This window comes from Mustela nivalis, assembly GCF_964662115.1.
Source record: "Mustela nivalis genome assembly, chromosome: 4".
NCBI classification, from domain to species: domain Eukaryota; kingdom Metazoa; phylum Chordata; class Mammalia; order Carnivora; family Mustelidae; genus Mustela; species Mustela nivalis.
Window position 1 is genome coordinate 7,426,459 of NC_139023.1, and position 22,857 is coordinate 7,449,315.

Sequence of the window (22,857 nt, forward strand, 5' to 3'; positions counted from 1 at the left end):
ATATTCACCATCAGCCTCTTTAATGACCCATTTTAGATTTTCTTTTCTCCGGATAAGTATATTGGCTCATCTTGGTTGCTGGTCTGGTAGGAGTTCTGGGTCTTCCTAAGTGGTCTGAGTGCTTAGTTGCTTTGTCTTTGTTGTCTGTAGTGTTTACTGTAACTGTCCATGAACAGTTATAAAAGCAATGTCAGTGTTAATAGCGAACCCACAGAATCTTCTGGATTCTATAATGTTTTCTGCCTTATTGTGTAGTGGCCACCCAAATTCCTCATGATAATCAGTGTTGATTTTCTCAGTAGGAAGTGACTTTTTCTTTGCCTGCTGGTTCATGGGCATAAGGAGCCCAAAGTGGCCAGGTGGTAACAGTCACAGCTTTCTAAATCAGTGGGATCTTCACTGCGTCACTTGGTGGAAATGTTTTCCATCTTCCCCAACTTTCCACCCCAAATGAAAAATAGGAACTCTAACTTGGCATAGCCTACCTTCTCAGGACAGGAAATATGAATTATGCTAGGAAAGGTACAGATTAGAATAACTAGTCCTAACTCGTTCTGCTTCTACACCTTGGCTCCTAGATCCATGTAGTCTAGCCGTGGAGACACAGGACCATATACTAGCCTTTGATTCTGTGCATATATTTAATCTTGGAGAATGACCCAACATGTATCCCAAACAGGCTTTTTAGCTAAGTTGTCAGTAGGCTCTGCCAATACTCTTTCAGGTCTTCTTCTGGTAATGAGGTATGGAGTAGAACCAGTGAATCCTGTGGCCATGGGTCCCTTGTCACACCTTTTTTTTTTATGATTTTATTTATTTATTTGACAGACAGAGATGACAAGTAGGTGGAGAGGCAGGCAGAGAGAGGAGGAAGCAGGCTCCCCGCTGAGCAGAGAGCCCGATGTGGGGCTCGATCCCAGGACCCTGGGATCATGACCTGAGCTGAAGGCAGAGGCTTTAACCCACTGAGCCACCCAGGTGCCCCTTGTCACACCTCTTTTGCCTTAAAATGGCTTCCTTTTTTTGAGATAGTATAGTGTGAGATAGTATACCATGTTGATGGATTAGGCATCCTATAAACCCCAGATACTGGAGCTGGCAGAGACAACAGAGCCAGGGAGGGTGATCTGGAGTAGATATTAATTCTGATAAGGATGAATTACTGTCTCTTTAAGGTATAAGGTGTTAATTGATGAATGGTGCCATACTGACTGAGTGCTCAGCATTGGTCTGTGCATCTGATGGTTAAGCACTCAACAATGGCAGTAGCTAGATTAGCTTTGGTGGGAGGGAGTCTGTGTTGTTTGGCCCATGCAGAGCTTCTATCCCTGCCACCAAAGCCACTCAGCTCATGGAACTATTGAGGTATTCTTCAGAGGTTGACTGCGGAGCAGAGACTGGCTGACATCCACAGGTTGCATCATCTTGTCCATCTGGTCTTTGAGCTCCTTCTCTGAGATAGATGATTTCTAGTGAACATTCACATAAGACACAAGCATCCACATTCTGAGTCCACTCCAGGGGCCCATCCATAGACCTTTTCACAGACCTCATTGTAACTGATATTTCAGACCTGTTGCCTTCCGGGACCTGAACAATTAGCCAAACCATTTGTTAATATTCAAGTGACTCTTTATATCCATATCTAAGGCCAAATTTCCAACCAAGTATACTGCTTGGAAATTTACCCACTGGTACAATTTCCCTTCACTTGTGTTTTCTGGAATATCCCTGTGTAGCATCGTCCTGGCAGTAGGACATTTCCAGTCAGCACCAATATATCATGCAGACTTATCTGTGAACCAGGTCTTAGTATTTCCTTCCTCCGATGTTTGTTCCTAAAGAACTCCTTGTGAAACTGTACATCTGGAGGAAAGAAGAAACATCAGTCTGATACCAAAGAGCGTCTGAGTTTCCTTTTCATATGAATTACTCCACCTTTTGGACCTGCCTCTGCCTGGGCCCCACATACCACTGAATGTATGAATGTATGACTCAGTGGGTCATCCATTGCCTCTAGTTAGTAGAATGTTGAGAGCTGTTCTTCCTACGAAGAGCATTTCTCTGTTAGAGGCCATAGTCTTGGCCCAGGGCAATAGGGCTCTGTATTGCAGTGTCCTGCTTTCTCTCATCCCTCTTCGATTTATCTTCATTGTGTTTATAACTGGCTTGCTTCTTTGAACATGTCATCATTGTGTACAACATCACTGTAAATTATTGGAAAAGTCCTGGACCTTTTATTGGTGACTATTTATAGAGTACTGGAGTACTGGTGCCTTATTTTAGACCAATTTTGTTAAGGCCATCAAATAAATTAACAAATACATTTCATTTGGAGGAAACCATATGTTTGCATGTCAACACAAATAGAAAAGGGGAGAGAGGACTAGAGAAGAAAGAAGGTGGAAAACTAGGAACAAGTTTTCTAGCTTAAGATATAATATTCCTCATATTGCTCTTAATCTTGGAAGGGCATGGTGATAGAATTACTGAGGCGTAAGTCTTTGATCCAGGTGATATGCAGGCAGATTTTTACCTGAGGCTAAAGTCAGTGGCTATCCATGTTAAGATACCCCTTAGGAAAAGAAACTGTGGGTGGCACATGTACTTTATTAAGCTTTCACCCCATCCTGATGTGTATGGTGCCACTCTATTAGACACTGTGTGACCTTTAAGGCTATCACTCTCTTCCCATCCAGTCCAGGAGCATTGTCTTGTGGGTTCACCCTCTTCACCTTGATCTACCTTATTTCTCCAAAGCCCTTCTCCCATAACCCCAGCTCCAATTCCTAATCCCCACAAATTTTTTTTTTTCTTACTATGGGTATTAGTCATTGAGCTGCATTTGGTTTTCCCCAGGATGAATGAATGAAACTGGAATAAGAAAGGATGGCTGGACATTGCACTCCTGGGAATTTACTCCAAGGATACAGATGTCGTGAAAAGAAGGGCCATCTGTACTCCAATGTTTATAGCAGCAATGGCCACGGTCGCCAAACTATGGAAAGAACCAAGATGTCCTTCAACGGATGAATGGATAAGGAAGATGTGGTCCATATACACTATGGAGTATTATGCCTCCATCAGAAAGGATGAATACCCAACTTTTGTATCAACATGGACGGGACTGGAAGAGATGATGCTGAGTGAAATAAGTCAAGCAGAGAGAGTCAATTATCATACGGTTTCACTTATTTGTGGAGCATAACAAATAGCATGGAGGAAAAGGGGTGTTAGAGAGGAGAAGGGAGTTGGGGTAAATTGGAAGGGGAGGTGAATCATGAGCGACTATGGACTCTGAAAAACAATCTGAGGGGTTTGAAGTGGCAGGGGGGTGGGAGGTTGGGGTACCAGGTGGTGGGTATTATAGAGGGCACGGATTGCATGGAGCACTGGGTGTGGTGAAAAAATAATGGATACTGTTTTTCTGAAAATAAATAAATTGAAAAAATTAAAAAAAAAAAGGATGGCTGGAAATGCTACTCATTGGTTCAAGCTCAATATCAAGCATCTACACTATCGCCAGGTTTTTCATAATCTCAACATGGGTGTTTTATGGAGAGACAGTAAAATGTAGCAATTAAATCAATGGGTTCTAGAACCAGATTGCCTGGGTCCAAACCCTTGCTCTACCACTTAGCTCTGTGGCCTATTGTTTCATCTATAAAATGAGGAAAATAATGCACCGATATTAATAGAATTATGAGGATTAATAAATTTATGTGTGTAAACTACTTAGAAGAGTGCCTCAAACATCCTAAGTGACTATTAAATGTTTGCTATTACATCTTATTATATTATGCTAATAGCCAATATGTCCTTTCTCTTTTTCCTGTTGCATTTCAAAAGATCTTCTTCTGCTAGCCCCCGTGGTATGGAGGCAAGTGTTAGAAAGCGGGTGAATATATACCCTGCTTGAAATTGGACGTGGAAGACAGTAAACAAAACTTTTTTTTTTTAGATAAGTTGTATTTTTTTAAAAATTTTCAGCATAACAGTATTCATTATTTTTGCACCACACCCAGTGCTCCATGCAATCCGTGCCCTAATACCCACTTTTTCTTTTTTTAAAGATTTTATTTATTTATTTGACAGACAGAGATCATAAGTAGGCAGAGAGGCAGGCAGAGAGAGAGAGAGAGGGAGAAGCAGGCTCCTCGCTGAGCAGAGAGCCCGATGTGGGGCTTGATCCCAGGACCCTGAGATCCGTGACCTGAGCTGAAAGCTGAGGCTTTACCCACTGAGCCAACCAGGTGTCCCAAACAAATCCTCTCAATAGAAAAAGTATTGGCAAGTCACTATTTACTATGTAAAGTAATAGGACCAACTATAACACTTTATTAGGCCCTGGACCATGAAGACATATTAATTTGCTTAAGCGCACTAATGAATCTAGATAGTCAAGGGTAGATGTGTAAGTGATTTATTCTAGTAAGCTTGATCATGAAATACTTGATGATTTATACATTTGGAGAAAGGAAGGCTGGGAAGCCCCAGAACATTGTTAGATTCTTCTTTCTTATCATTATTTATTGTTTCTATTTTCAAGTGGAGGAAAAAAGTCAAATTACTCTTTTATTTTTTATTTTTTTTAAAATTTTTTAAAGATTTTATTTATTTATTTGACAGAGAGAAAGATCACAAGTAGGCAGAGAGGCAGGCAGAGAGAGAGGGGGAAGCAGGCTCCCTGCTGAGCAGAGAGCCCGATGCGGGGCTCGGTCCCAGGACCCTGAGATCATGACCTGAGCGAATGCAGAGGCTTAACCCACTGAGCCAACCAGGTGCCCCAAATTACTCTTTTATTTTTGAAGATGAGGTGATTGACATGTTGCAGCGTTTGGGTTAGTATGCTGTAAAGATGTTCATGACAAGTTAAAACTCAGAGGAGATCAAATTACCTTTCACATTATGCATTTAAAAAAATTAGAATTTAATTTTGGAGTTTGATTTAAAGAAGAATTAAAATTCAAGAATAAGCTCCACATTTTGCTATGGTTGAAAAGGACTGAGGATCAATGAGTTGAATTTGATGGTTTATTATAACTTGGATTCAGATGTCCTCCCACAAACACACAATTACTAAGAGCAAAAGAATTTATTCTTTTCTTTCTAAAAGGCTTCTGTTAAATAAAGTTTTGAATTTCAAAAGGAAAGAGAAAAGCAAAGCCATTTCATACAGTATTGGCATTTATCAAGTACTTAAACATTTGTTTGCTATTTGAATGTAGGTTAAGATATATTAACTTAATGTTGTAGATTGTTTAAATAAACGACTCCAATTCTTCCCTGTGTGCATGCCCCTTTGCCAAGTGAATCTGCAGGTCCTCCTATCAGGAACTGAAGTTTATTTCCCCAACCTTTGAATATGAACTGGTTTTGTGATATGTCTGACCAATAAAATATAGTGCAAGTGGTGCTGTTTCAGTTCCGGGCTGAGGCTTTAAGAAGCCTTCCTCACTTTAGAGTCTCTAGAACCCTCTTACCACCATGTGAAGAGCCAGGCTAGCTCACTGGGGAATAAAAGACTAAATGCCACATGGCTTAGTTGGGGGACATTGAATGCCCTGGTGACAACTGGCCACTGTAAGACATTTAAGTGGCAAATCCTGGACCAGGAAACCTGGAGAAGCAGAGTTGTCTAAATTTGATGTATAGTTATTTGGAGTTGCAAGATCAAATCTGGCCAATATCAGAAAGAATCATCTTACTGAATCCAGACTAAACTGTCTACCTGCAGATAGTAAATAGTAGTTGGTATCAGGCTTGGAGTAACAGCCAACATTTACTGAGCACTTACTATGTGCCTGGCAGCATGCTAAATGCTTTACATTTACTGTCTCAATCCTCATAACAACTCTGTGATAAGGTTTTAAATGAAGGAAGTGACGGACAGAAGTAATATCTCAGTAAAACTCATCAGCCTGATCTCCTGGAGGCTTGCTGATAGTGGGGCAAAGGTCAAGATGGACAAAGTCAAGTCTTTTGACAGTCCTCAATGAAGTTTCTTCAGAATGGAGTCAGCTAACACTGCCGGTAAAAGGCCAGATAATAAGTATTTTATGACTTTTTTGGGCTATCTCTTTCACAGCTACTGAGCTCTGCTTTTGTAGTGTAAAAGTAGCCACAGATAATATGTAAACAAATAAGCCTGGGTCTCAATAAAACAGGTAGTGAGCTGATTTGGCCTGTGGATCATATTGTGTTAACCCCCATTCTAGAAATTAAACTCTAATAACATAAGGTGCCCACTGAATGTAATAAATTAGTTTATCCTTTATGCATCCAGCATGTTACCTAGTTCTAAATCATCCTGGGGAGAACTGAGAAAAATAGTCACCAAGTCATTTTCAGTAGGCCCTAATTCTTCTGCAGGATCCCAGTTATGAAGCGCACTGTGGGTGTTAGTTTCATCTTAAATTTTGTTCATTTTGTGGCTGGGATAACTGCAGTAGCAATGGATGGTATTTTTCCATGTTTCCTCTGGTGGGAAAAAGAGATCCAGTCCAAAGAGAATGAGGAAGGACTTCTCCAGAGGCCTAACAAATTTCTCTCGTGTCTCAGCGGGAATATGTCGCTACTCATTTCTGAGCCAAGCCCTAGCAAGAGAACAGGATTTTTCTGACTGGGTGGAACTAATCAGGCCCCGCTCCTGCAGCTGCAGTTGGATCAACGGTTACTCACCTGCTAACTGATACCATTTCTAATTTGCCCTCTCCCTTCAATTATAGCTTTTCTTAGTTCAAAAATAACTTTCCCTTAAAACTTTGAGCACATTTCTCCAGTATCTTCTTGCCTGCAGTCAGATCGATATGAAGTCAGATGTGTATCTAATTTTTGTTGTTTTGAAGTATAACATTTTTATTTTAGATACTTAAAAAAATTTGTCTTTATTCCTGACAAATTTTATCATAATTTGAATAGGAGTAGGTCTTTTTTCGTTCATCTTGCCCAGTACTCAATGGATTCTTTCTACATACAGACTCATGTTATTCATCAGCTCAGGATATTTTTCTATCATTATTTAAAAAAATTTTTTTTCTTTAATTCTCTTATCTGTAAGCAATATGACTAGTGTTTATTTTATTTTATCTTTTTAAAAGATTTTATTTATTTATTTGAGAGACAGTGAAAGAGGACATGAGAGGAGAAGTAGACTCCCCGTGGAGCTAGGAGCCCGATGAGGGACTCGATCCTAGTATTCTGGGATCATGACCTGAGCCAAAGGCCATTGCTTAACCAACTGAGCCACCCAGGTGCCCCATGACTAGTGTTTTAATAAAAAGTGGAAATTTGGACACAGACAAACACACAGGGACAAAGCCACGTGAACATGAAGGTAGAGATTGGGGTGATGCATCTGTAAGCCAAAAAATGCCAAAGGTTGTGAGTAAACCAACAGAAGCTAGGAGAGAGGCATAGAGTAGATTCTTCCCCACAACCTTCAGAATGAACAATCTTTGCCAACACTTTGCTCCTGGACTTCTAGCTTCCAGAACTGAGAAATTTCTGTTGTTTAAGCCACCCAGTTTGTGGTACTTTGTTACTATAGCCCTACGAAACTATTGTAACTGTGTCCGTGCTCTCCATTTGTTTTGTCGTTTCAGATATCATTATCTTCTGCTATCTGGAAGAATTTCTCAACTTGCTCTCATAGCTCATTAATCTGGAGCTATGTCCACTCAGTTTGTTTTTAACACCACTCTATGCACCAATCTATAATTGGTTCATTTTAGTTAATAGCCTGTTCTTATTTTATGGATACACCAAATTTTTTTTTTCTTTATCAGCCTTATTTTCTTTGAGATGTACTAAATAGGACTGTATTCAATTTCAAGGAACAGAAATCACAACAAACTATAACTTAAACAAGTAATGAGTCAATTTTCCCCATGAATTGAAAAGTCCAGAAATGAACATCTAGAGTTGTCATCCAGGGACTAGGCTCCTTCCCCCTGTTTTAAAAAACTAATTTATATATATTTTTCTTCTATCTTTTTATCCTAACCTTTTGGGCATGTGACTTCATACTCCTAGATGTAAGATGACTACTGCACCTCTAACCATTGGGTATATGTTACAAGCCAGAAAAGGAAAGACAGAATGAAGAGGAAGGGTTGGTGTCCATATCAGTATAACAAATGCATTTAAGTCTAAAATTGTGACTTAAAGATGAAGCTTATCTATCTCTTATATTGATGAAATCTGGATGTAGGTGGTTCAGAGCTGATATTCCACATAATGTCAGAAACCCAAGCTCTTTCTGTTCTGCTGTCTAAAATACGTGGTTCTTTCAATGTGATCCTATATGGTTGCTCAAGATCTAGCCATCATTTCTTTACTCCAGCTGGCAGAAGATGGAAGAATGAGGAGGACATAAACTTACATTCCTGGCCAGAACTTAGTTATGTGACCACACTTAGCTGCTAGGGAGTCTCCCCTTCCCCCTTAGGCAGCCATAGACTGGGCTAAAATCAGGGATCCTAACAAGGATAAAGAAGAGAGAATGAGTATCAGGAGACAACTGGACAGCTCTGTTACGAACAGGAAAGCAAAACATGTCCAGAAGCACCCAGCAGACTTCTATCTCCCTGGCCAGATGTGTTTCTTCTGACATGGTTGAGAGGTATAGAGTTTTGTTAAATCAATCAAAATTCTGGTAATAAGAAAAGGAGAATGGATATTGGGTAGGAAACTAGCAAGTCAGTCACACTTGTGTCTAAGTTTTTCAATTTATTTAAAGTTATTCAATTTAAGCGGTGGTGCTTCTTCTATGGTATCTGTTCTTAAATTACTACCGATTCCTGATCTACGACCCCCTTCTCTTCTTCTTTTTACTGGTTTGTATCCTCTGGCGGCGGCGGCAGCAATTACTCCAAGGATAAGCTCCAGACTCCCAAGTGAAAGAAACGTCTCGGAACAGGAAAAACGAGGCAACCCTACTTAGATGGGCAAACCACAGCCCCCAAAGGCCGCAGGCCGCAGGTGGGGGCACAGGGGAAGGCCCCAGGGTGGCCAAGGGACACAGCCAGAGGACAAGCAGGATGGCCAAGGCCAGGCGACTCTCGCTCACCTGTACTGTCTGATTATTTCAGACACACTGTCTCCAGGTGCCACCTGGTGGGCCCGAACACGCGAACAACCGTCCACACGGCAGGAGTAAGAGGAAAGAGGCAGGTATGCGGGCGTCGGGGTCCCTTTAGAGGCTAAAGCAGCGTGTTGAACGCGGCTGGGACGCAGGCCTGCGGAGGCTACGCGGCTGGTCTGGGCGTGTGGCGAGCAGGCGTGCGGGGCTGACCCAGTCACGGGCACGGGTCCCCTCCCTCCGTGGAGAGGCCCGGGCGCTTCCGCACCGGAAGAGGCGGCTCCGGAGGGGGAGCGTGCCCGAGAAAGCCCGGCCCCTCGGCGCAGCCCTGGGACCTCCGCAGATGCGGTCCTGCGCGAGGCCTTTCCCCGCGTCCACAGTCCTCGGCCGCGCGCCCGGGGCAGCCCGACGTCGCAGCCTCGCTGCAGCTCTGCGGGGACGCGGCCCGTGAGCTCGGAGCCTGCTCAGGCAGCGCCGGGGTCTCCGTGCGGCGGACGCCGCAGAGCCCGCGGGTGTCCACACGGACCGGCCCCTGACGTCCAGCGGTCGCAGCCCGCAAAGCAAGGACGCCACACCGGGGGCTGGCGACGCTCACTCACGGTCGTGCGACACAGAACACGAGGACGCAGGCGTCCAGGACGCCGCCCGCCACCGCAGTCCACGCGAGGCGCAGGAAGAGGATCTCGCGAGAATGTGCTGGAGGCGGGCCCCGTCGCTGTCCGCGAAGGCGCGCATGCGCGAGCTGTAGGCTTCGCGCCTCCTGCTGCTCTCCTTGGCTTGTCCGTGAAGTCGGCCGGCGTGTTGAGGAGTGAGGACGCCGCCGGGTTGCCGCCCTTTTCCTCCTCAGAAAGCGCCATGTTCTTTCCTTCAGAGAAACGGTCTCTCCACCTCTGCATTGTTGAAGCAAGGGCTGTTTTTTCACGGGGCCTTCTGTCCCCCAGGCTCCCAGGGTTCCTACATATTAACTATTAATAGATAATAGATATTAATAGAGATTAACCCGTATCTGCTATATAATTCGCACATGTTTTCTCCCATTTCGTAGGTTGTCTCTTCCCTTCGTTGATGGTTTCTTTTTCTGTGCGGAAGCTTTTTAGCTTGATCTAGTTCTTCTAGTAACGTTTCTCCTCTGTCGCTCGTGCGTCGGTGTCATGGCCACAGAACTGTTGCCAAGACCGGGGTCAAGACCCTGTGTGTGCTTCCGGAAGTTTCCCGGTTTGAGTTTTATGTTGAAGTCTTGGTTCTGGGAGCAGTGCAAACTACGGTCCGATTTCAGTCGTCCGTACGCGGTCTTCCAGTTTGGCCAGCACCGTCTGTCGAAGACGGACCTTTCCGGTCGCGTGTTCTGGGCTGCCTTGACCATGCGCGCAAGGCCTGATTCCTGCTCTCGGTTCTGTTCCGCTGGTCTCGCGAGTTTCTACGTCAGTGCCATACTGTTCTGACGGCTGTAGCTTTGCGGTATAGTCTACGTCAGTGCCATACTGTTCTGACGGCTGTAGCTTTGCGGTATAGTCTGAGTCAGGAATTTCCCAACTTCGTTCTTCTTACTCGAGATTTCTTTGGCTGTTTGGGTTTTTTTTTGTGGTTCCCTACAGACTTGAGGATTGTTTTTTTTTTTTTTTTTCTATTTCTGTGAAAAATGGAATTTTCATAACAATTGCCTTGACTCTATAGATGGCTTTGGGTGCTATGGATATTTTAGCAATATTAATTCTTCTAATTCATGAGCATGGGTTATCTGCCCATTTGTTTGTATCTTCCTTAGTCTCTTTCATTAAAATGTGGTTTTCAGTGTACGGATCTTTCACCTCCTTGGTTAAATGTACTCATAAGTATTTTATTCTTTTTGGTGCTATTGTGAATGGGATTGTTTTATTGTTTATTTCTTTTTCAGATACTTTGTTGTGTGTACGGTCTCTGTGGAATGACTCATTTTGCTCTTGTAGTATTTACTTGAAATTTTAAAATTGTTTACCTATGTTCTCTCTTTTTTTAAAAAAAGATTTTATTTATTTATTTGAGACAGAGTAGGAGAGAGAGAGAGAGAAAGAGAGAGCGCACAAGTGTGGGGGGAAAGAGCAGAGGAAGAGGGAGAAAGAGACTTCCCACTGAGCAGGGAGCCTGGACAGAGGACTCGATCCCAGGACCTCAGGATCACAACCCCAGCTGAAGGCAGACGCTTCACTAACTGAGTCATCCAGGGACCTCTACCTGTGTTCTCATGTAGCTCTCTTAGCATCTTTGGAAAAATTATTTTGAATTTTTTGTTGGGTAATTTCTAGATCTCCATTTCTTTGGGGCCAGTTAGTGGAGTGTCACTGTGTTCCTTTGCTGGAGTCATATTTCCTTGATTCATCATGATCCCTGTAGCTTTGTGTAAGTGTACATTTGAAGAAGCAGTCACCTCTTTAGACCTTAGGAACTAACTTTTGTAAGGGTAGACTTTTGTCTGTGGGTGGGGACATATGACTGGTGGACCCAATGGACTGGGTCTACTGGTGCAGAGTGTCAAGTGAGGGTCATGTGACGGCATCGGATCTGGAGGAGTGCATTATCTCTTTGGCTCAGGCCACTGGGATCCACACGTAAAGACATGTGTGGTCCTTGGTAGCCATTTTGGGGATGGCGACTGTGCTGCAGTGGCTGCAGGGGCTGCTGGGGACTTCAGCAGCATCTCCAGGTTCAGCAGCAAGGGACTAGGTCAGGCAATGGTGATGGCTGGAGCCAGTGCTGTGCACACACACAGTTGCAGGGGCCACCTGTAGGTGCCTATATAGTGGCAAAGGCCAGATGCAGACAGACATGTTTTGGTGGGGCTAAGGCAGGCAGCAAGGGCCAAGGTCAACTGCGGGCTCACTGATAGCCCATGGGGCCCTGGCTGTTGGTATGCTGTGGGTGCAGTCTCCCTCTGGACACGCAAACTGTGGACCGTTGGTGTTGGGATTGGTCCAGGGATGTGCAGGTGGATGGCTAGAGGAGCTAGGTCTAAGTGTGCACACGGCAGTAAGAGTCAGCTGCAGGGGTCTAGGCTGGGGTCTTGTACTCATGTAGACAGAGAGTCCTGGACATGGTGGGGGCAAATGGGGGGTAGTGAGGTGGAAGGGTTCAGACAGCTGTTGGCACCATCAAACACGAATACCTGTGGAGCAAAAGTTGGTGAACTATGCTGTTGTCAAAGCAGGTCACTGTGAACTGTGGTCATTCCCACTGTGTGGCTGCTCTTGGTTGTCTCTGTTTTTCCCCCTGCCTTGTTCCTAATCTTCTCTATTTATCTCAGCTTTGACCTTCTGGTTGGGATGAAACCAAAGTGAGACCTTTGTGTAGTCCCCTCAAATGCTGGAGAGGCTAATGGCTTACCCTACTCTTTCCTGGTAAAGGGGACTCTTTCTAGCTGGAAAGTTACCCCTTGGCACTCAACAGTGGGACTGACAGTAGAGGGAAAATGAAGCCGTCTTCCTTCTCTTCTTGTGTGTTTATGTTCAGGATTTTTGTTCCACTGTTTTAGTCAAGTTTCTTAAGTAGACTCTAGCATTCTCCCATAGCCAAACACAATGTGGATGTCTTACTGGGTGTATTAGTTTCCTTTGGCTGATATAACAAATTGTCACAGACACAACCTCCGCTTGAGACAGCAGAAATTTATTTTCTCACAGTTCTAGAGTCCAGAGGTCTGAAGCATGTTGTGCTCACTTTAGAGGTTCTCTGGGAGAATCTTTCTGTGCCTTTCCCAAATTCTGGTGGCTTCAGGTATTCCTGGGTTGTTACCACATCACTGTCATCTCTGCTTTCATCTTTACATTGCCTTCTTTCTTTGTCTTTTCATGTATGTGTATTCCCCTTTTCTCTCTCTTATAAGAACACTTGTCATTGGATTTAGGGCCCACCTGGATAAATGGGATGATCTCATCTGAAGATCCTTAACCTAATTATACCAGCAAAGACCCCTTTTCCAAATAATGTCATATTTTTAAAAATCTGCATGTTAGGATGTGGACATATCTTTTGGGGGCCACCATTCAGCCAAGCAGAGCATTTGGAAATCAGTGTTATAAATTACGGCATTTGGTATCTTTTGGAGTAGGTAAACATTAACATTATATAATGAATATCAGCTCCCAAAGATTCTTTTAAAAATTTCTCCAACTTCTCTCCCTTTGCTAACTTATCTGTAGAGGAGGCTTACAAAAAAGTAAAAGAAAAGTATGCTCACTTACCAGAAATCTTTAACTGCCAGTATTTGCTGTACCCTTATGTCCTGAGAAGAATAGATAATAGTAATCAAACAACCTGTTATTTTCCTAAGCCCTGCACCAGCATTCACCCTGTAATCACACATGATTTTCTTTTGTGAGGCTAGGGAGAAAGCCATAAAAGAAATTAAATAATAGTGAACCCGAGCTGGACCTTTGCAATGAAGGTGACCCAGCTACAAGTAAAGCATTTCAGATTCTTGAGGTAGAATCACGGTGGATATTGCCAAGCTGCCATTCTTTTCCAGCAGCTGATTCTCTAAGCAACAGGCTCTCTGGGGCTTTGGTTTAACTCTGATCAGGGGTCATTTTTTTCTTTTGTAAGAGGCAGTCAGCATCCTTCTGTGAACATTTCTTTTGAGTGGCCTGGATCTTTGGCTTTCCTCAGTATACCATTCCATGAGGTGCTTTTCCCCCGGGGGGTGACTTGCAGGTAGAAGGACTGAAGTGATGGGGACAAAGTGGGACAGGACTTCACTGATAAGAAAACCCCAGGGACACGTGAGGCCCCCGACAGGGAACTGGAGAGTATGGTTTGGTGTGTGCAGACCACCTGGCAAGGTCTTGTTTCCTTCCCAGACCCTAAGTGCTCATTGAGTTATTTTAAACCCTTAATCCCAAGAAGTTTAGATTCCTTAGTAGATGGAAACTGGCATGGCTAACATAGTTGTAACCATAGGATGGGACAGGAAAATGGGACCATTTCTGATTAAGGAACCCATTTTAGCAAGAGCTTGTAGTGCTTCCTTCTCTTCACTCTCAGGGACACTACCATAAGGTAAGGAATATAATGATTATGAAGGTTGACCATAGACAAGGTTTAGTAAGACTTAAAATTCTGGAGAAATAGGGAAACTGGGTCTTAGGTCTATTTCTTTGCTTAAGGTTCAGTGAACCTTGGATTTAGGGAGAGAATCAAAGAGTGAACTCTGTTTAGGGAGATGCTGCAGGACTTATGGAGAAAAAAATTATGTCTTTGTAACAGGGTATTGAATGGGACTTCCCCCTTGCTTTAGAAATTTGGCCAAAGCACAAAATGCAGAACATTTGAACAAGGGCCACCTCTGAGTAGGGTGTCTTAAGATAAGACGTAATTGGCTCAATTACCAACTACCACCTCATTGTCCTGTCTTAGCTTCTGTAAGATGAGGACTGGGCAAGGGGGTGAGTCATCTAAGATTTGGGTCCTTTGGAGTATTCTGTATTTGTAGTAAGAGGCTTGCCATCTTCTAGAAGCTCAGGAGTAGGGAAAGTGATAAGATACTCTTTCTTAAAGATTAGTAGGTACCTGTGAGTGGAGGGGGCTATCTTTTCATTCCCTATTTGGACATGTGCTCAGGTGGTGGAATTGGTAATCTGCCTGTATTCTTAGCTGAGTAGAGAAGAGAAACAGGAAGACGTGGCAGGGTGGGAGGGAATGGATGCAGCAGTAGGGCTTTGCAGGCTAGTGAGGTACCCATGGGTCATCTAGACCTTGCCTAGATTCCTTGAGCCATTTGCTAGTTTTTAGTTACCCAAGAGGTTGCAAGCTAGACCTTCCAGAACTCAGCAGCAGAGGCTATAGGCTGGGTTGCTGGTGTTTGGAGCCAAGGAGAGGGGCTTGTGATGGATTTTGAGGCCGAGCTTGATCTCCCACAGCAGGGAACCATGATGGAGTGAGGAGGCCTTGGTTAGACTTGGATGTTTGCTTTCTGAAGGCATGGTGGGTCGGAGGAGTTGTAACTGCAGGGAAGAATAGTAACCTCTTCCAATCAGATAAAGAGACATTCTCTGGTTTCCCCCTGGTGCTTCTTTCTTGCCTCAGCCCTGGAGGACAGAGAGGGTTTAAAAGGGCAGATGAAAGTTGTGTAAAGAACAGACTATGTCCCTTCTGTATTTCAGGTGCTTGCAGCCACAGTACAACATACTTCGGGGAAAGAGAAAACCTTAAATTACAGATGAAATTGATGCTTTCTATTGGACTGGACTAAGTTTTAACAAATGAAAACATTCGGAAACAAGTGGTATCATTAGGCACCCGAAAGTAGGCATCTACCTCACAGGGTTAGAAACAGTGGCTAGGACTCTTCATTTCTAAGTCAGTAGTGGATTTGAGTCAGGACTAGGGCTCATACTTGAAACTCTTAGGAAAGGACTTTAATGTAGTAGTTAATAATAGATTTTACCTACCTTATGACTAGGTGGATGGGTAATAGTATTGATATTGGGGGCTAGGAATATTTTTTACTTGGACACTGTCTAGATATAATATTTCATTTTCAGAACTCTTCCACAAGTTCTTTGTCATTTTTTAAGGAAATTAGAAAACTGTAGTTTAAAATCTGGAAATAGCTTGCGTAGTACTGGACCATATAGTTTTATTTTCTATACTGTTGGTGTTTTCAAAGAAGTAGCTCTTTTCTATTCTACTATTTTTCTAATTCATTAATATAAATTGTTTTAAGATAACAGGTTTGGCAGGACACCTGGGTGGTTCAGTCAGTTAAGCCACTGATTTTGGCTCAGGTTCTGATCCTGGAGTCCTGGGATCGAGCCCCGCATCGGGCTCCTTGCTTGGCAGGGAGCCTGCTTCTCTCTCTGCCTCTGCCTGTCGCTCTGCCTGCTTGTGCGCACGCTCTCTCCCTCTCTGACAAACAAAATCTTAAAAAAAAAAGATAACAGGTTTGGCTGCTTTCATAGATTTTAGGATATAATGGTATTATTGTTATTTAGCATTAAACATTATATGAGTTAATTTTTCTCTTTGACAAGAATTACTTAGGAGAATGGTCTTTAATTTCTAAGTGTTTAACTTCTGTTTCTTTCAATTTCTAATCTTTATCAGTTTATCGTTTTGGAAACAGAGAAGGTGACTTACACAATTTCTGCTTTTTGGAATTTATAGACTTTCTTTGCAGTGTAGTATGTGACAAATGTCTGTGTTTTTCATGGGTGTTGGATAGTAAGTTTTATTCTCTGTTGAGAGTTAGCTACTAACTTAGACTTACTAATGACAGAATTCAGATTCTTCTTTTCGTTATCTTCGATCAGGTCATCTGTCGAAGGTTAGAATAATAAGTGAAATCCTTCCACTACTGTTATACTGACGTCACTTTTTCTTGCCTTATTAAATGTTTTTTCTTTATATAAAGAAGGTTTATGGAAATAATATTCCTAATTTGAGTTATATTCTTCATCAGTATGAAATTATTCTATTTTCCCTTGAATTATTTAAAAACACTTGTGCAGCAGATATTTTATTATAATAAGTGTTCATTGTAAAATTCTAAAATGATATAAACTTGCATATGTGGAAGCCAAGATCTTTTTGGTCTCTCCCAAGAATTTAATTCCCCTGATGTACCATTGTTAAAAGTTTGTTGTATAGCCTTCCAGAATTAAAAAAAATTCATATGTGAATTATTTTTTCATTTTAGATATGTAATCTACTTTTGAAATTCAATAATGTGATATGGATAGCTGTGTTACCTATTAATGGCTACCCAGGACTTAATTGTATACATTTACTGTAATTTATTAAACATTTCTCCTTTTTAATAAGTTTTTGAGTTAGCAGTTTTTTGCTCTTATATGTAATTTTAATTTTTTATTCTTTTACAAAAATTCTTTTAGATCTTGAATTCTGCTTTTGTCTGATACTATTTTGTGAAATTCTATATTTTCATGAGCCTGGTAGGTCTTTGCCCATTCATTTAAAAAATACTGCTTTTGGGGTGCCTTGGGTGGTTCAGTGGCTTAAGCCTCTGCCTTCAGCTCAGGTCATGATCTCAGGCTCCTGGGATCGAGCCTCACATCAGGCTCTCTGCTTGGCAGGGAGCCTGCTTCTCCCTCTCTCTGTTTGCCTCTCTGTCTAGTTGTGATCTCTCTGTCAAATAAATAAATAAAATCTTTAAAAAAATACTGCTTTTGAAGGTATGTTTTTAATTAGTTCTCTGTCCACGTGTTTCCATATCTATGAGGACTCTTCTAAGCATGCTTTAAAAAATAGCCTCTTCCTCCATTCCTCCTACTTAGGATTCTTTCTAGCTTTATTTTACCGTATGGCATTTATCACCACCTGAAACTTGTTTGAATATTTGTTGTTAACTGTTTGTTTCTTCCCAGCCCTCTAAACTAAAATGTAAATACTACAAGGAGAGTAACTTTGGTCTGTTTGGCTCATTACTTTATACTCACTGCCGGACATAAGGTGTGGCATACAATAGTACTCAATGAGAATTTGTTGAACAGATAAATTAATCCATTTAGTTTAAACTTTGTCCCTTTATTTCTTGCAATTATTTTATTAAAGATTATTGAGGCTCCAAAGTTAATCTTTGACCTCACTCTAAGGCTGAAAATGTGCAATTCAAGCTGTGGCTTTGTTCTCAGATTTTAGAAAATCTAAAATCAGATGCCTACTCCAGTATCATTTCTGGAATCCCTAAACTGACTGATTCTGGTTCACTAGCTTGTTGAGAGATGTCTGGATCTCAAAACAGCCAACAGCAGTAAATCTGACTAAAGAAAATATTTTTTTTAAAGTTTTTTTTTTTTTTTTTTTTTTTTTTTTTAGAGACAGCAACAGAGGGAACCCACAAGTAAGGGGAGTGGGAGAGGGAGAAGCAGGCTTCCTGCCGAGCTGGGAGCCCCATATGGGGCTTGATTCCAGGACTCTGGGATCATTACCTGAGCTAAAGGCAAATGCTTAATGACTGAGCCACCCAGGTGCCCCTAGATGTAAGGTTTAAGGGCAAATTAAAGTAGTAAGTTCTTATATAATGTTAAAAATAAAAAAAATAAGTGAGGGCAAAAACTTGCTTTTGCTTTTGAAAATGTTCTGAAAGCATCTTCCTCCAGCAGTGCACAGAGAGGCTATTTGTGAGGTTGCTTTAGTGAAATTGCACAATCACTATTGACTAGATCTTAAGTCCGGAAGGAGCAGGGGAGACAAAAGTTTACTTTCATCCAGTTGTTACTAGAGTGAAGGGTAGCATTTCTATCAGCAGTAGCCTATTTTGACTAGATTTGTCCAAGAAATTCTTTCCCTTTTGCTAACCTCGGTTGAGAATCTATTGGATTTTGTAAGTGCATGGTACGTGACCATGCATGGGTGTGATCTGTAAGTCAATGGAGCTGATTATTCCAGCTCTATAATGTGAATGTTAATATTTGAGAAATAATATTTTAAGTAATCAGATCAGAGCGGTGATTCAGTTTATTTTTTGGAAAAATACTCAGATTTATTCTGTCTAAAGAATTTCATTCTGTGATGGTAAGTTTCACCTTTGGTTTGGACCTTATCTGAATGTTGAGTTCTAACTGGCCCTTCAGTATTGTGCCAATGCATGTATGTGTTACATTTCTACTAAAGTCTAAGTAGATACAAAATAACAATTAGAATACAATGAGCATCAATCACCTGCACCTTGATTTAAGAAAAAAACAACACAAGTTAAGTGCCTTGTGTGCCTTCCTCAAGAGGTACCCGTAGAGGTACCCACTCTTCTGAATTTTGCATTTATCAGATCCTTACTCTTATTTATAGTTTTATGACATGTATATGTTTGCATAGCTGAATGATATATTTTTAGTATATTTTTAGTTTTTCTGTAACAAAGTTTTTAACATTTTTAAACATCACATCCATGTGGCAACATTCATTTTCATGGCACTATGGGATTTCATTATGTAACATTCCTTGCTATTTATTCATTCTACTCTTTATGTACATGTGTTTTTTGTTTTTTAAAGTTTTACTCGTTCACAGTGTTTCTATGACTATTCTTATGTCATGTGTCCAAATGCATAAATGCAAGAGTTTTTATGTGTGTGTGTGTGTGTGTGTGTGTAGGGAAGTGGGTGCAGTTAGTGATGGAGTGTGAGGTTGGAAGTCAAGTGTCATTTTCCTCATGTGGATGTCCAATTGTCTCAATCACCCTTTCCCCACTCCCGTGAGTATCCCTTCTCGGTAAGGTGCCACCCATGACTTAGCACATGTCTAGTCACTCTGTTTTGTTCCATAGGTTGATTTGTATCTTGGGGCATCCATGCGATATCCAGTCTAGCAATCCATGAATAATGGCATCCCTCTCTATTTATTTAGGTCACCCTGCTGTCTTTTTGTGAAGCTTTATAAGTTCCCTGTCAGAGGTACCACACATTTTGTCCTCAGTGCTGTGAAGATGTCAGCCTCTCAGCTGCCTATTCTAGACGGGCCAGCGTGCTTTTGGCAAAATTCCAGACTCACATCTTCGTCTGTTTTCTTGTAGATCTTGTAGGCCCAGTAATTCCATTACTGTCTTTTTAGCCTGATACCTTAAAGAACATGGTTTTTATATTCTGCCCGGATATTTTAGTTTCCTTCAGCAAGAGAGTTGGCCCAGATCTTCGTTATCCTTGCATCCTCTAGATCTTTCCGATTTATCTCGTCTTCCTTTCCCTCCTTCTCTCGTTGTCTTATCTCTGCAGCACAAACTTCACTTTAGTCTGCTTCTTTCCAACTATTGGCTTCATTTCTTTCAGCTTCTCTGATTGCCTCTCCTTTCCCACTTTCTTTGTATTTTAATTAAAATTATAGGATGTTTCATGAGTGAGACGAACCGAAATGAGCTTGGTAAAAACTAAAAACAGTATTAGCCCATCCCTCAAAACAAAACAACACAATAGTTCCACCAGGATTCAGCCACAAAACCTGTTTACTTATCATGTACAAAATTCAGAAATTTCAGAGAAAAATCAGGAGACAGTGTGGCAGGGTCAAGATAAAGATAGATTTGGTCTTTAATCTCTCCCCACCACTTGATAGCTGTGGAAATGGCAGATTTAGGGACTGTGATTAATTAAGTTGACCTCTTTTTTTCCTTTTGGTTGGTCAGTAGATCTGTATTTTGCCCATGTAGGCGGCACAACTGCCCTGATGTTCTTTATATTCCACAGTGGACAGAAGAGTTCATTTTTCATTAAAAGAAAAAAATTTCTGTAAGCGCTTTATCTGAAGCCCCAATAGGTAAATAATATGGGCTGTCAGATGTTCAGGTCCTTTGAATTATTTTGAAATTAGATTGTCCAATTCTCTGGATTAGCTGATGGTACCACATTATCTAATTAAGTAAATATCTGTTCTTTGGTATTTCTTTGGCTGACACTAGGAAAAAGAATTATGGTTCTGATGTAGGAAGCTTCTGGGAGAGGTCACTGAAGATTTATAAAGGATTTAAGGCAGGGAGGAGGAGGGGGAGGGCTTTTGAGGGATTAGTATTTCGGGAGTTGGAGATGAATATAACCCTTGCCAGAAGTGTGTATCTCAATTTACACAAAAGATCAATTAATGAAAATTTGTATATGTATTAACTTTTAATAAGTGTAATCACATTAGAATTTCCCAAAGGGTATTAGTACATAATGAAACCTGGTTGTAAAATGAAAACTGGTTCCCCCCCTTTTCTTAAAATACCAAATCTTATTAAAATAAATGTTATATGGACTTGGAAATGTTAACTATTAAAAATAGACTTTAAGTATAAACATACTATTCATTTACCAAGCAGCAGATTTTTCTACAATAGACCAGGGTAAAAAGTAGCATATTTTCACCTATTTGAATCCTAACATATGTATTTTTCTAAGGAATATATTTTAGGCTTAAATTTTAGCAGATTGGGTATTTAGGTTTCTCTATCTCTCTCTTTCTGTTTTTCCTTAATAGAGCAGTTAGTTTTCAAAGCTGAGAACCCCTACATTTTGCTGCTTTTACTTCTATAATGTGTACATGTAGTACCATGTTCAGATAGCCATATAAGAAAGACAGATGTCATTATATTTTTATATAATATCTTATTTTTTCCCTAATAATCTAATTATTTCTCTCTTCTACTCCCCTAGGATCACTGGGGAATTTGTATAATCTTGAGTAAGTAAAATACAAGGACTTAGAATATAATTTGTTATTTTGGGAAGCCTAATTCGAAATTCTCAGTATCCCATATCTTCTTTGGGTGATGTGTGGGAGCCCAGCATCCCAGCAGCTTTTGTCCAGAGCTAAATTGACAAGAGATGTGCACGAAGAAATTACCATCCCTGTTTCAACCAATAGTAGGAATATGAGATGATAAATTGATGGAAATATGAAAGGGGGAGTTGATATGGATAGAAGGGTGGGGTAGAAGGAATATTTTATGTCTTAGTAAGACACGAATACTGATGCTTCAGTGCTTGAAGGAGTTGAAGCCTTTGAAGTTGGCCTTGGAAATTTGAAACTCTCTAGAAAAGAGCATATTAACTCTGGAATCTCACTGTGATGAAATTAACAGATAAAGTTTTGGTCCTTTCTGGTGTTTACAAAGAACATATATTCATGGCTAATGATAGCTTCTTTTCTTTTTTTCTTTTCTTAGGAGTCATTCGTCTCCTAGAAAGTGGTATTAATCTTAGAGAAGTTTCATCTCAATGATATCCTGTCTTGTGTTGTCAATCTGTTAAATTAGGAGTTTCTGTTACAAAGATCCATCAAGAGAAAGACAGGGATGATGATGCAGCCAAGAATAATGATTGTTAACTCATTTTCTCGAGATCCCAAAGTATTAATAAACAGGATAAATTAGAGAAAGAATGTTGATAATTAGTACATTAACTGCACTTCGTAGATGACCGTTTTCTTTGGAGCCCCTTCAAGCCCCAACTGTGCAAATTTATCACATCTGGATGCATTATTTACATCAAATGGTATCATACAATTTTACAGGCATTATAAACTCAGTTTTGGTATGGCCTGATGCAGGCCATTTCTTTGAAGGCAGCATGAAATGCCAGGGAAGATGTTTCAAGTCATAATGAGGATCAGGATACACGGAGAGAATACAGTTCCTGCCTTATGATTAGTGAAACTGACCTCTGAAGTCCTCACTCTCCCAGGGGTAAGTGTTCCTTCTGGATTTGGTTCATAGCGGGGGGTCTTGGGGTCTGGAAGGGTGAGGTGTTTGATTCTCAATGACTGGTAAGGGATAATGGTTCTGAAAGTCCTGCAAAACATGAGACAGTCCCACAAATGAGGAGTTGTTCTGCCTAACGTGCAAATAACATTCCTTTTGAAAAACACTAGAAAAAAGCTACAAGGGCCACTGGGACACTCTGGGTACACATCGTCTCCATCACCAATGCTCTGTTATGACTGCCCTGTTATTTCTCATGATTCTGTGGGCTGACTGGGCTCAGCTGGGCTGTTTTCTGCTCCATACGTGGTGCTGCTAGGGACATTTGTGCAGCTCTCCTCAGCCGAGAGCTCACCTAGGCTTACAGCATTCAGATGGCTTCAATTCTCCAGAGTCTGTCTGTGGCTTCTTTATGGCATGGTGGCTGGCTTTCAAGAGGGAATTTTCCAAAAGTGTAAAAACAGAAACTACAAGCCTTCTTATAGGCTAAACCTTGGGAATCATACATCCCTTCTGCCTCCTTCTAATGGACAAAGGAACCGCCAGGGCTAGCCCAGATTCAAAGAAAGGGTAAACAGAGACAAGGAGCAGCAAAGTCTCATTGCAACAGCCATGG

General features: G+C 41.4%; 1 protein-coding gene across 1 annotated transcript in view; it reads left to right on the forward strand.

The window, feature by feature from the left end:
* The window catches only part of LOC309863915 (uncharacterized protein), a gene marked incomplete at its 5' end in the record, with an annotated part of 62,389 nt that extends 40,479 nt beyond the window's left edge, over positions 1 to 21,910 (forward strand). Inside the window, 3 exons of the mRNA XM_082729156.1 lie at positions 9,238 to 9,960; positions 21,196 to 21,223; positions 21,708 to 21,910. Coding sequence (XP_082585282.1) covers positions 9,238 to 9,960; positions 21,196 to 21,217 — 745 coding nt within the window. The 3' untranslated portion in view covers positions 21,218 to 21,223; positions 21,708 to 21,910. The remainder of the gene's footprint in view (positions 1 to 9,237; positions 9,961 to 21,195; positions 21,224 to 21,707) is intronic.
* Positions 21,911 to 22,857: the final 947 nt, after the last annotated feature.